The 13,955-nt window shown below is 41.3% G+C and overlaps 2 protein-coding genes and 1 long non-coding RNA gene across 16 annotated transcripts in view; 1 reads left to right on the forward strand and 2 right to left on the reverse strand.

The window, feature by feature from the left end:
• The window catches only part of LOC105839869, a 130,991-nt gene that overhangs the window by 75,895 nt on the left and 41,141 nt on the right, over window positions 1–13,955 (reverse strand). For 6 of the 14 annotated variants that reach the window (XM_036284609.1, XM_036284608.1, XM_028190419.2 and 3 more), the window contains 2 exons: window positions 5,477–5,595; window positions 4,990–5,188 (listed from right to left, as the gene is read on the reverse strand). The exons of 1 other annotated variant lie outside the window; for it this stretch is intronic. In XM_036284609.1, coding sequence (XP_036140502.1) covers window positions 4,990–5,188; window positions 5,477–5,566 — 289 coding nt within the window. In that variant the 5' untranslated portion in view covers window positions 5,567–5,595. Of the gene's footprint in view, window positions 1–4,989; window positions 5,327–5,476; window positions 5,598–8,054; window positions 8,301–8,374; window positions 8,562–13,955 lie in introns of those variants that run through there. 7 more of the 14 variants (XM_028190413.2, XM_028190414.2, XM_028190418.2 and 4 more) reach the window with 5 other exon arrangements.
• Window positions 1–13,955, forward strand: part of LOC118644882 — an 85,832-nt gene that overhangs the window by 44,981 nt on the left and 26,896 nt on the right. The window lies entirely within an intron of this gene.
• Window positions 8–2,128, reverse strand: LOC118644881. Its single transcript, XM_036284616.1, has 2 exons — window positions 718–2,128; window positions 8–642 (listed from the first exon to the last, which is right to left on the reverse strand). The coding sequence occupies exons 1-2, from the start codon at window positions 878–880 to the stop codon at window positions 446–448; spliced, it is 360 nt and encodes a 119-aa protein (XP_036140509.1). The 5' UTR covers window positions 881–2,128; the 3' UTR covers window positions 8–445.

Below are 13,955 nucleotides of genomic sequence, written 5' to 3' on the forward strand. Positions count from 1 at the left end.
TTTTTGCAAAATTATCTGAATCAGAAATAACTTTTTTCCTTGTTATACTAGAATTTTTTGACTTAATTTTTTGAGAATTTGTACTGTCTGAACCTGTAGTATTATCACATTGACTATTGTTATTACTAGTAAGCATATCATCAGGATACACTACTACATCAAGATACTCCTCGATGATTGGAGTCGCTCCTTGATGGTTAGACGGTACTAGTGACAGCAATATGGGAGAAGAGGTTCTGGGTGGTGTAGCAGAATGTCCATTCCCGCTTCTAGGTGACAGAGGAGGTGTAGTAGAACATACATTCTCGACTCTAGATGACATGGGTGGTATAGCAGAACGTACATTCCCCATAAAACTACGACCTCTATAATAAACATATGTACGTTTATTATTTTAATAAGACATAAATGTGAGAATCTTTTCTTAGCAAACTGCTTAACAAACTCATTGCTTTAGTAAACTGCTTAGCAAACTCACTTTCGATGAGCAATATATGGGATCAAAAATGACATAGAGATGCCATTCTACTTTCTTTGCTGCTGATCCTCCGCTTGATCCACTAGCTAGTTTTGCTTTCCTTTCTCTTAACTTTTTTCCAAATTGATTCCGCAACTGATTCCATCTGCTCTCTAATTGTTCAACTGTACAAATAACAAAGAGGTTAGGATAGATGAACTAAACCGTTCTTTTGAGCACATCCATAAACATTAATATACCTGATGATAATAATCCAGATACTTCTCGTATCATATTCCATGTGTCTTTCTTCACCTGCTGGTTTTTATAATCCCGGTGTTTTTTATCATATAACACCGGGTTCTCTCGCACCAAAGTAATGAGGATTTCATCACTAATTGTTTCTTCTTCCATGCCTTCCATTGCGATTATCACTAATCTATTTATTGATCGAAGGTTTATATCGGCAAATGAGAGCCGAGAGGTTATATCCACAAGTGACGGTCGACGGTATTTTTTCTGACAAAACGTCCTCTTCGCTGATTGAATGAAAATGGTATGTCTGCATTTAAGCTTTATGCTCAAGACCGTAAGAATTGAGTTTTGCACAATTTGCTTAAATTTAACTGCTAATGCTTAAATATTGGGTGGGAATGTTTTAGAGACGGAAATGACGTCTCTTAATGCTTACGACTTAAAGCTTAAATACCCTTAAAGCAAGGTTGTAGACCAGGACTAACGAGCGCCCGTATTTTCCGCGGTCTCACTAGCATAACGCTAATTTGTGATTTGATGTAGACAGAGTAGTACGCTTAACGTACCTGGCGCCCAACTACGTATTGCATCGAAGATATTACGAGGAACGGTCGCCCCGACACCCGGGCGGCTCAGGGCCGCGACCAGGGACGGAGGCGAAGTTGGCCGTCGTTCACAAGCGCGGTTACAAGTTACATAATTGTAGTATTGAAATCATTTTAACACAATTATTGATTGTGCTGAATACATTTCAGAAATTAATTTTGTAATTATTGTAAAAATTATTACATTAAATTGTAGAATTTTTATTCAAGCATTCTTAAATAAAAATTTCACATAGAGCAACCGCAAAAATAGCCAAAAAAATTTTCACCCTTGAATTTAGACTTCTGCCTGGTACTAAATAATTGTTTATAATGAGATATTAATCCTTAGAAAATTTCAAATGGGGCCGGCTTTTTATTCTAGAGACATGGAAAGTCAAAGTTGCTAATTTTACCAATATTGCGTATTTGCTGTTTTAAGACATTGTAATAAAAAATTACATAATAATAGGTTAAATAAACGTATTCGTTTGCTGTTATGTGATTCTTTCCAGGTAAATATATACAATTATGGAATTTTATTATTTAAAATGTTTTTTATTATCTTTTTCAAAACATTTTTTCAACCAACCTTTCTTAAGGCTACAATATAACTATTACTTTTTTTGTCAGCTCAACTTTGCAAGCATTTTCTTGAAAAACTTCTTTATCATTACCATTTTTCTAGATCACTTTTTAATTAAAAACTATTTAATAAAATTAAGTTAAAATTTGTTGTCGCCAGGGATAAATAATTAAAAAATGATAACTCCGATTTGGTAGATTCGACTAGCCTAAATATAATGAATTAAATTGTACTTAACTACTTAATTTATACTAAAATTGCCAGTTGGGTCGAATCTAGTAAATCGGAGTTATCACGTTTTGAAAACTATTTATTAGTCTCTCTCTCTCTCTCTCTCTCTCTCTCTCTCTCTCTCTCTCTCTCTCTCTCTCTCTCTCTCTCTCTCTCTCTCTCTCTCTGTGTGTGTGTGTATGTGTGGGGGGGGGTCGTGTGTGTTCCACAAGGATAAGGACCCCGTGGTTCGTCAACTCCACAGTATTTCAAGATTCCAAACCCTTTTTGTGGCGCGCACGCGCAACACACGCACTTACACAATACATACACACGCGCGTGCGCCTAGGCCTGTGCGCCACAAGGAGGGTTTAAAGTCTTGAAATACTGTGGAGTTGACAAACGGGGTCCTTGTGGAACACACACACACACACACACACACACACACACACACACACACACACAGAGAGAGAGAGAGAGATGCAATTCTGACCAGTCAAAATCTAGCGGATCATATTGGGAAAAATTGCAACAATAATTTGCTAATAATTTCGGTATCTTAAAATGTAAATCATATCTTTATTTCGTAATACTGATTGCGAAGAACCCAGGCAACCAGCTGACGTCGAAATGACGTAAATTTACGTGATTTTTGTCACTAATTGGTGACTATGACCTAAAATTGACGTTATTTTAAACGGCATAACAATCACGTCAGTATATACGTCATAAGTATACGTTATATATGATGTAACTATTGGTCTTTGGAGTGACGTCAGTTGGAAAAAGTAAATAAGACGTCATAATGACGTTATTTAAATGACGTTATTTAAATAACACGGTTTTGTTAAAAAATTGTGTATATTTATGTATTATGCATAAATATTTCGTACATTCAGACGTCAAGTTACTACAAGTTTCATGTTTCTGACATCTATTGAACTGATCTATAACAAATATGTATTCATGAGCATTAAGTGTTCATGGATCATCACGAAGTGCTAGGTTGCGTACGATCTTCGAAGTCAAGCAACGTCGACGGCGGTTCAGAGTTGGATGGGTGACCGCGGAAGTTAGGCAATCCCAGATGTGACCATGGTGTGGTGGGTAACGATGCTTGCTGAGAAACGACGTACATTTTTTTACATTATTATGTTATTTTGATATTTTCACAATGCAGGTATACTGTATATACATATAGGACATGTATCCGAAATATTTTCTAAAATGTCAAAATAACGGCGACTTTTACTACCTGGGATAGTCATAAAAATTACGTAAGTAAACGTCATTAATCTGACGTCATTTTTGACGAGACAAACTCACGTCGTCATTACGTCAATTTGATGTCATAAACTGACGTCGAACGGGTCAAAAACTGACGTTATATTCACGTCATTTCGACGTTAGCTGGTTGCCTGGGAATGAAGATCTTGAATCAAATTTTGTCTTTACTTTCCTGGCCTTTACATTAATACATTTTGAAAATAATGAATTTTCAATTCCTGAAATGATGCAAATTATTAATGTAGAGAACAATAAATCTGGCTGTTGAAATTATGGAAGAACCAAACAAATCGTAATGCCTCCGAGCCCCTTAAGTCTTAATGAATCGACCTTGTTACAAATTCAAAATTGAACATCTCGGCACCTAATTGCCCTAACACAAAATTTCAAAAACGTTTAAAAGCTTTGAAACCATACTTTTCAAAATTTGTAATGAAATTGTAGGCAAAAATTTTTCAAAATGATTGATGACAAGGAAAGAGCATGCAAAGTTGATAAATAAGTATTCGAACTTGCGACAACGCGTGGCGTAAAGTAGGTGTCACAGCCCAATAGGACAAAAAACATCTAAAAATATAGAGTATTGTATTTAAAATGCTTTTTTTCGGAGCTTAATACGATAATTTTTCGCTGAGTTATGCAAGTTTAAAGAGAAAAGCTGTTTTTTAATTCAAATTTTAATTACTCAGCGAAAAATGATCGCATTGAACTTTGTAAAAAAGCATTTTAAAGCTAATGCTCTATATTTTCATTTGCATTTCGTTCCATTGGGCTGTGACACCTGATTCACGCCATGCATTGCCGCAAACTCAGATCTTTATTTATCAATTTTTCATCTTCTAACTTTGTCATCCGCCATTTTGAAAAAAATATCCACGCATAATTGCTATTAAAATGTTCTTAAAGTAGACACTTCAAGCTTTATTTTCCTTTTGGAGAAAAATTTTTATTTTTGTTATTTACCAATTATGATCATTTGAAGTTTCGTAAAGTTTTCCTAAATTTTAAATACCGCTTTTTTTTTACTGCTGAGTGTATATACATATAATCGTGTATAGAAATATATATCAACAAATAAATACGTTTATTAAACCTAATATTATGTAATTTTTTATTCCAATGTCTTAAAACGTTCTCCATTTTCACAAAAACGGAAAAAAAATTTTCCGTATGTACTTTTATAGAAAATGATGTTTAGATTTAAAAAATTTTTAGTTTTTCATTCTAAGTTTAAAGTTTTAAGAGAAATCCTTTCACCCATGGGACACTTCCAAAAAAATAATGACTATGCTACCATGGATGCCTATCATCGACATTTTTTATTAAAAAAAATAAAAAAGTTATTTTGTATACTTAAAAAAATAAACAATCAAGTGTTTAACTTAAATTTTCTTTCTTGCATTACTTATTTTCGTAAATAATGGTCAAACTTAGGCTGTTTCTTTTGTGCAGTAGCCTAACCCCTTAATTTAATCAAAAATTATGAATATCACACTAAAGTTTTACCTGATGCAATCAATATCTATTAACTAAATTATAGAAAGTATAAAATGATTTAAAATAAGGAAACAGAAGTAATCGCTCGGTAATTTACAAAAAAAAGTAATCACCTGCAAGCAGTTCCCGTTCGGGCGATGAATCTCGGGAATTGCTGTCTTCATGATGAGATGAACTGCTCGCCCTACTGATATCAATTCGTGGCGTACTAGGCGTCTTCAGCGAACTACCAGGGGTTGCCGGCGTGGTGACCTCGATGATACCCGGCATTCGCCCTGTCGCTACCGCCGCCGCTGTCGCCGCTGATTCTCCCTGCATTCAAATTCGTTTCCTGGTTTGTCGTGGATCGTAGCACAGTCACACGGGGTTGATTGGTTGATTGGTGGGCTCAAGACGTGGGCTGGCTTCTCGCAGTAACTCACAGAACTCACGGATGATCGAGAAGATTAACTTCGAGATCGGGACGCGTACATCGGGATTCAAATTAAGACAGGATCTCAGAAAGAGAGAGAAAGAGAGAGAGAGAGAGAGAGAGAGAGAGAGAGAGAGAGAGCCAATTTCAAAATGGACGATTTAAAGGAAACTCAGGGTAGGACTCACGTTTTCCACATCTTCGGATAAGTCTTCGAACGATGCTATCGGCGCTGGTCCAAGCTTCTTTTGATGGACGTTTGATAATCCTGATGCCATTTTTGAGATTTATTCAAACCACAATAATACTGAAAAATGTAAAAAATTTTTAGACTACTTATAAGTTTTTCAAACGTTTTAATAGCTTTTAAAAAATATTGAAAAATTTTTAACACTGTCAATAAAAGCACGATTTTATTCTTCCGCAATCTTGATAGAATGTGGAAGAAAGTATGTGTCGTAATTGCCAATTCAATTATTACGTTCTCAATGATTGTATGTACACTCAGTCCCAAATAAAGGTACACTAAAAATTTGGGAGGAATTTACCAAATTTCAAATAATCATAACTTGGTAAATAATGAAGATAAAAATAAATACAAAAGTAGAAAATAAAGCTCCGAATATCCACTTTAAGAATATTTGAATGGCAATTATGCTCGGCCATTTTTTCAAAGATGAAAAATTGATAGTCAAAGGTCCGAGTTTGGGACGGTGCATTGCGTGAATCTGACATCGTAGTCGAATAGGACAAAACACACATGAAAGTATAGTGTTAGCTTTAAAATACTTTCTTACCGAGGTCGATAATGTTTTGCTGAGTTATGCAATTTAAAAAAAAACAATTGTTTTCTTTAAATTTGCATTATTCAGCAAAAAATGATCGCATCAACCTCGATAAAAAACATTTTAAAGCTAATACTTTATACTTTCATGTGCGTTTTATCCCATTAGACTACGATGTTTGATTCACGCCATACACCGTCGCATACTCGAAGCTTTATTTATCAACTTTGCATCGTACCTTTTCGTCATTCGCTATTTTGAAAAAATTGTGCAAACAATCTTAATTTAAATTTCGAAAAGTAGTCTTTTAAAGTTTTTAAATCGTTTTTGAAATTTCGTGCTGGGATATTTAAGTGCCGAGATATTCAATTCCGAATTTGCAACAAGGTCGATTTCAAGTCAAATTGTAGTCGTAATTCCTTCAAATATGAACGGTGTAGAGTTTTACTGATCGGAATAGTATTTCAGTGTGTGTGTGTGTGTGTGTGTGTGTGTGTGTGTGCGTGTGCGTGTGCGTGTGCGTGTGCGTGTGCGTGTGCGTGTGCGTGTGCGTGTGCGTGTGCGTGTGCGTGTGTGTGTGTGTGTGTAATCTCGAAATCGATCTTGGAAGTAACGACTATTGGGGAAATGCGGAGGACTCAAGTAACCCTGGTTAGAGGAATTAGGGTTAATAATACAAGAAGAACCTTAATTAGCGATCATATTTTAAATATATTGATATTTTAGCATTTCATGACCACCATCTTGAATCTGCCATTTGTAATTTCAATCTTGATAGTTGATTTGACATTAGCGCCTCAAAAAATCCATAAAACTGTCTCCATGCATATAAAATGCATTTTTTAGAGAAAAACTAGAGGTACAATGGAATATTAATTAACATTTGTACGTGGTCATACATACAATTATTTATATACACATATACAGTTTTATTATAACACACGCACACAATTATAATACGACTGTTCAAGCTAAAATATATTTAAAACGTAAAAGTATTCTGAAGGTCTAAGATAAATTGTGGATTGCGCACACTTTGATTATACTTAACTATTACAATATTTGTCATAATAAAGTTTACTCTTTTGCATTTTTTTTACAATTAAATAAAGACTTTCCGATCAAAAATTTTTCATACATAATTATACAGAAATGACTGCACATAATTATTCAAAAATTTGTATGAAATTTGTCGAAACAAAATAATACATATTTTTACATAACTATATATAAGTTTATATAATCTTAAATAATTATATGTATATAATTTTATGTATGATCAGTATACTTATATAAAATTATATATAATTATATGTATTCTAAACTTTTTAGAGTAAAATTTCTTACTCAATTAAAACGAGTAAACCCGTAATCATATATACCTAGCCGCGTCTTAATCCTGTAAAAGCATTATGTGACGATCCTTCGTCACATGGGGTACCTCGCGCTCGGTTACCAGTTAGTGCGCGACACTATCGATAGGTAGGTTAACTCTCTCATAGAGAAGGAAGTTAATTTTTGCTTGACCTAATCGCACTGCGGGTAGTCTTTATATAGCGCGTCGACATTTTACTTCCGAGAGAGCCGAGAGCTTATCGGCGGCACAATAAAGTGACTTTTTAATTAGGGAAATCTATTTGTTCGTTGTCATTAGTTACTGTGGCGGTCTTCTGCCACTCCAGTCAGCGTGCCTACGCTATTGCGCGCTCATCACCTACGCTGCTGCGTCCGCCACCGCGCGCTCACCGCACACACCGCGCGCCAACGCGTCTACCGCCACGCGCTCGCCAGCCGAGTAGTGCGCGGCACCACCGACAGTCGGCCGAGGTACTCAGGAGTAAGGTGCAGCGATCCCGCTATATAAGGACCACACGCAGCGCAGAGAAATCAATATAAAATTAAGATTCCTGAGCGAGAATATACTAGAATAAATACTAGATATTTTCTTAGCTCTATCTTTTTGATCACGACGGGCCTCTACCTCGGAGTGTGCTCGTCAAGAACAATACCGGCCCTCCCTTTCGAAGTGTGCTCATTAGCTGGGCCTTTCTTCGGGAGTGTGCTTGTTGGCTCCCCTCGAGTGAGCTCGGCAACTGGGCCTCCTACCGGAGTGCGCTCGACGGGCCTCGACGGCAACACCCTGCCTCGACGGAGGAAGTCATCATGGTCAGCTCGGCCTACAGAGCGGCCGCCGTCTCGAACTGACACGAAGACTTCAAGACTCGACCTGGGGGAGACCAGACAAAAGTGAAAGCTCATCACTTGGGGCCTTCCGCCTATTCAACGGAACACGCTTCTTACAGAGATCAGTGAAAACTCAAACTACACCGATCAGGCCGAAAGCGGACATCAGCATTCAAGCCAGTTCTCCAGGGGGCTCTGATCTTTCGTGGCCCAGCACTCCTTCCGGGAACCCAGTGACTCCACGTGCACCACGAAGGAAATCTCGAGGCAACCACACCAGGACCCAGGCAAGACCTCAGGAGCTCTACAAAGAGTTCGCTGCCTCACCGTGAACGCCAACTAGCCACCGAGGAAGCCTAACCATAGACTAACGTAGACGGAGCCTTTTGAGAGGGGTAGCTGATTTTTGTGGTAAGGGGAGAGTCCATGAACTTCGGTCAGTTCCGTCGCGATTCGACTATGTTTGGCATTATATCGTCCGTCGCTCCTCGCTCGCACTCTCTCTTTCTCTCGGGACTGTCCGATTGCGCACATAAGCGATTGGACACGGACCCGATTGGACACGGACTCAATTGGACACTGACCCGATTGGACATAGACCCAATTGCGCACCGACCCGATTGCACACGACCCGTTTGCACACGGACCCGATTGCGCACCGACCCGTTTACACACGAACCCGATTGCGCACCGACCCGTTTACACACGAACCCGATTGCGCACCGACCCGATTGCGCACCGACCCGATTGCACACGATACGATTCCGCATTTCAGATAGTACATGGGTTAGCGACTTGGACGGGGTGGGTGCGGGAGGGGGGCGAAGCCCCCCTTGCACCACCCCGTGTGTGTGTGTGTGTGTGTGTGTGTGTGTGTGTGTGTGTGTGTGCGCACAAAGCATTTTCTGCACCACATAGGTTTGCGACTATAAAATATGTATAAAAAAAAAAATATTATAATAAATATTTTGTACGTATTTTTATGTCTGAGTTTGCCAAGTATGAAATAATTATGATAAATATTTATGAAAATATTAAAAATAAATATTTATGCTATTATAATTCAATCGGGTCGGTGTGCAATCGGGTCCGTGTGCAAACGGGTCGGTGCGCAATCGGGTCCGTGTGCAAACGGGTCGGTGCGCAATCGGGTCCGTGTGCAATCGGGTTCGTGTCCAATCGGGTCCGTGTCCAATCGGGTCTGTGTCCAATCGAGTCTGTGTCCAATCGGGACCGTGTCCGATCGGAACAGTGTGCAATTGAGACTGTGTCTAATCGAGTCCGTGTACAATCGGGTCGTGTGCAATCGGGTCGGTGCGCAATCGGGTCCGTGTGCAAACGGGTCGGTGCGCAATCGGGTCCGTGTGCAATCGGGTCGGTGTGCAAAGGAGTCGGTGCGCAATCGGGTCCGTGTGCAATCGGGTCCGTGTGCAAACAGGTCGTGTGCAATCGGGTCGGTGCGCAATCGCTTCCGTGTGCAAACGGGTCGGTGCGCAATCGGGTCCGTGTACAATCGGATCGGTGTGCAATCGAGTCCGTGTGCAATCGGGTCTGTGTCCAATTGGGTCTGTGTCCAATTGAGTCCGTGTCCAATCGGGTCTGTGTTCAATCGGGAAATACTACTGTGTCCAATCGCTTATATGCGCAATCGGGCTTCACTCCTTTCTCTCGCTCTCTCTTTCTCTCTCCTTCTTGCAATCATAGTCTCTCTCGCTCGCGCTCTCATTTTCTCTCTCTCGCTCGCTCTCTCTCTCTCTCTCTCCCTCTTGCAGTCATATATCGAATTATTAGTCAAATATTATCGAGCGTACCCGAATTCAACCAAAGTTCATGGAGTACCTCTTCACACCGAAATATCAGCCCACTCTTGTCTTAAGCGGTAGGTAGTGCTTCGTTTACGTTATAAGCCTAACAAACCGTCCTTCTGAGGACGCTTAACAAACCGCCCTTTTCAGGACGACCAAATAACTCCACGCGGTGGAATATTTTTAGTGGGAAGTGAAACACACAAACACACCTAACCCACAGTTACTATCAGTTAATTATTCAGCAACCGAAAATTATTCGAAGAAAACGCGTTTACACAACGTACGTAACCCGACGCGAAGAATCAATGTCAACAGAACGAGAAGTTAATATTTCTTGAAGAGCATTAAATATAAATCTGTCCATAGCTGCAATCGATAAACCAATCACTCTGATATCATGATAATGCAGAGTATTAATTAATCGGTTACACTTCGCACTTATTTAATAGAATATTATACAAATAATTATAACTCAAGGAATGTTCGATTGACAATATGATTATAATATAATATTTTTGGCACACACACGAAATGACGCTGGGGAATGTAGTTGCGTTGGTGTGTGCTCCGGAGTGGAAAGAGAAGATCAGGTGGTGGAGGGTCGAAGTAAAGGCAAATGAAAGATATGTGATAAGAGAAAGAGGAGCAATTGGAGGGAAGCAAGAGGATTAAGTGGAGGAGATAGGAGGAAAAGTTAATTGAGTGAAATCGGAGTGGAAAGCATAAAGAATGGTGGATAGAGGAAATAAAGGAAAAGAGGTGAAGAAGAGGGCGCCAGTACGGTTTTGAGAGGACGTAAGCAGGAACAGAGACGATGGCAGATAGCAGGTCGGAGGGTATGGAGCACAATGGCAGAAAAAGGAAGAGGAACGGACGGAAGAGAATGGTGGCAGTTGGCATTGGCGTGGAATGAGAAGAGAGAGGAGCAATTTAGCAAGCCTAAGGGGGAACGGCGGTAGCCTGGCTCGCCAGGCAGAGTATGGCTAGTGATAGAGAGCAAGGTGACAGAGGAGTCTGTTGAAAAGGGAGATACGGCGGAGAGAGAAGTAGTTAAAGAACGGAGGCTGACAAGAAAAAGTGTGGAGGAGAGGGTGGAGATGTGGAGAAGATGAGAGTCGGAAAGGAGAAAAAGAGGTGGCAGGGAGAGGCAAGTGAAGAGACCGATAAAAGAGGAGAGGACAGAGAGAGCGTAGGGGACGACAGAGGAGAAGGCGGGAGAGAATGAAAGAAAGGAGAAAGCAATGTGGAGGAGCAAGAGAGATGAGAGAGAGTGGAGGGGAAGAAGAGGAGAGTTGTACAGCGACTACAGAAGAAGTGCAGGAAGAGGTCAAGAATAATCAGGAAGAGAAAAGGAAAAGAGAGAGCGACAGAGGGTCTGAAAGATTTTAAGGAGGAAGGATTTTAAGAGAGTAAGGATGTAGCGGGAATGATGGGAGGATGGCTGATGATCTGAGAAGGGAGAACAGCGAGGAAGAAGAGGGAAAAGTAATGGAAGAGGGGAAGACACAAAGAGGTGAGAAAAAGAGAAACAAATAGAGGACAAGCAGCAGCGAGACCAGAATGTAGACAAGAAGAGAAGCTGAGAGGGAAGGAGGCAGGATGAATAAGGAGGATGAAAAGAAATGTGCGACGAGATGGATAGGAGGTGACAGCGGTGGAGTGGAGCGAGAGAGAGGGGTGGAGATGAAGGAGCAAAGGAAAAGGAGCTGTAGAAGGAAGGGAGAACGGGGGATGAGGGCGTGCGAGAAAAGGAAGGAGGGCTCTAAGATATAATGGTCGCTAATGGCCAGGTCGAGTCGGAAGTTGGGATTATGATATGGATGTAAACAGTTCGGGAATGCTCCGTGTCAAAAGCGCTTTGTAACTTCTGAGGGAATACAATAAAGTCTATATATATAATTTTTTGGTAGTAAACCAATGCATGAACAATAGAAACAATTTAATAAATTTATATTTGGGGAAAAGATTATTTTATTAAAATTTTATACAGTAGTGCTAAATTAAAATTATTTTGTATAAAAATAAATTTTTGAGGGCGTTTCTTGCGCGCGTATACTTGGCGCTCTTTTATACCATTTTTTAAAAAGGTAATTTTGTTGTGTGAATGCGAACGAGCGCACCGATGAGAAAATGTCTCGACACGCGAAACGCTGAAACCGCCCAGCGCTGAGCGCGGAGGGTGCGTAACGTAAAGCCAAAGATTCACTGGAGGAACAGGCAGGAAAGAAGAGGCCGGAAAAAATGCAAAGCACACAGTTATTCACGTCAAATTTATTGCTTAAAACACTGGTCAGTTTCACGGGTGATGGCAATCACGAAGGAGCGCGAGAGGCTACTGTGAGCGGAATAGATAACGCGAGCACGATCAGAGATCTTCTTTTCTGCACTCTCGATGTCTGCCAGGGTGGTTCGCGACGGAAATCTTGCCTCAACCGCGCCGAACTGCGCGGGATACCAAACGAATTTCTTGAGCGCACGAACGACGGAGATCTTGTCGCGAAGCAGGAGTGCAGGCGCGATCGCGAGAATCGGCGGTAACACCGACGAACCACTCACAGGGCGCTCTCACCAGTATCACTCGCGAGAATAATGCTTTAAACTTTACAATACACAGTGAAACACAAAACTTAAGCTAGGCAGCTCGAATTAGTTGAATAACAAGAATTAAGCGAGATCGCGACACGATCGGACTTTACCGACTCTCGTGGGACGAAATGAGGCGCGAAAGCGCGAGTACAAAGAGCATTCACAAAGACGCAGATTTTTGCAAAGCGAGAAACAAGTGCTTGGCGAGCAGTAGCAGGCGCAAAACTGTCTGGTGGAGGTTCGTTACTCCGGAAAGTCGAGCACCTCATCACCATCCGATTGAACGCAGATAACGCATAGCGATCACCCGTCACGCAGCTGATCTGCGGAGGATCACGCGGTCCTCCACCGAGGTGCGTGAAACTCTGAGATCTAGGCTCAAGACGGCCGGCGTGATGCTATTGTTTTCCCGTTCGCTCACTGCCGAATTTGTTGACACGAGCGTCATCAGCGGAGAGTCAGAGCGATTAATGATTGATTCGGGAAAATTTCGAAGGGAGGTCGAATCTTGAACATTTGATTTCACTCATTTTGTAGTAACAGGTATCTCTTTTCTTTTTATAGTATTGTTGCGAACGTGAGCTTCGCGAGCGTGAGCTTTGCGCGCGTTGTGAGCGCAAGCTTAACGCTAAAAATCAATATATCGATTGCTTCAGTCAGCTGAGTCTGTCGGCCCCGGCGTTGCTTAGTTATGTATAAACAAATGGTTTTGTTGAGAACTTCCTGAGACGTCAACTCGTGCGGACGTGCTCGGAGTTGTTGTAAACGTGTTCGCTGCTTATAATAAAGTTCCTTGTTCGCCAAAAGCGTGTTCTTATTCCGCCGCGTTCGCGAGCGGAAGTGAGTGTGTGTGTGGAAGTGCGAGAGTGCTTCGGGGAGCGCAACACTTTTTGGGGGCTCGTCCGGGATCTTCCTTGACAACGGCCATGGCTACGGATGTGATTTCCGACGAGGGACGGCGCGTTCCTTCAAAGAGAAGACGCCCTGAGACTCCCGGGCCCTCTGCGGGAAGTGTCGGAGCGGTTGCGCCGGAGTTTCAAGCTCTGCTAGAGGAGCTTCGTCTTCTGCGCGTGGAACAGGCGCGCCAACAACAGGAGTTCGCTGAAACGCTTCGGCGACGGGACGAGGAGCTACAGCGCCTGCGAGAGAGCGTGCAACAGCTTCAGGGCGTGCGCGGAGAACGCGAACAACAGGAGGAAATGCTGCGACAGCTCCAACTTCAGCGAGGAGCTCCGCCACAGCTAAGTCCTTCCAATAACTTTTCCGCGAATGAAATTTCGTCGGGCACGTTGCTTGGATATAAA

Source organism: Monomorium pharaonis, chromosome 3 (genome assembly GCF_013373865.1).
Source record: "Monomorium pharaonis isolate MP-MQ-018 chromosome 3, ASM1337386v2, whole genome shotgun sequence".
In the NCBI taxonomy this organism is placed as follows: Eukaryota; Metazoa; Arthropoda; class Insecta; order Hymenoptera; family Formicidae; genus Monomorium; species Monomorium pharaonis.

Bases quoted from the DNA above. Each gene is read 5' to 3' on its own strand.
- LOC118644881 (XM_036284616.1), bottom strand. From the start codon at position 880: ATGGAAGGCATGGAAGAAGAAACAATTAGTGATGAAATCCTCATTACT. The intron at 643-717 runs GTATATTAATGT...TTATTTGTACAG, and splicing joins ATCTGGATTATTATCATCAG to TTGAACAATTAGAGAGCAGA.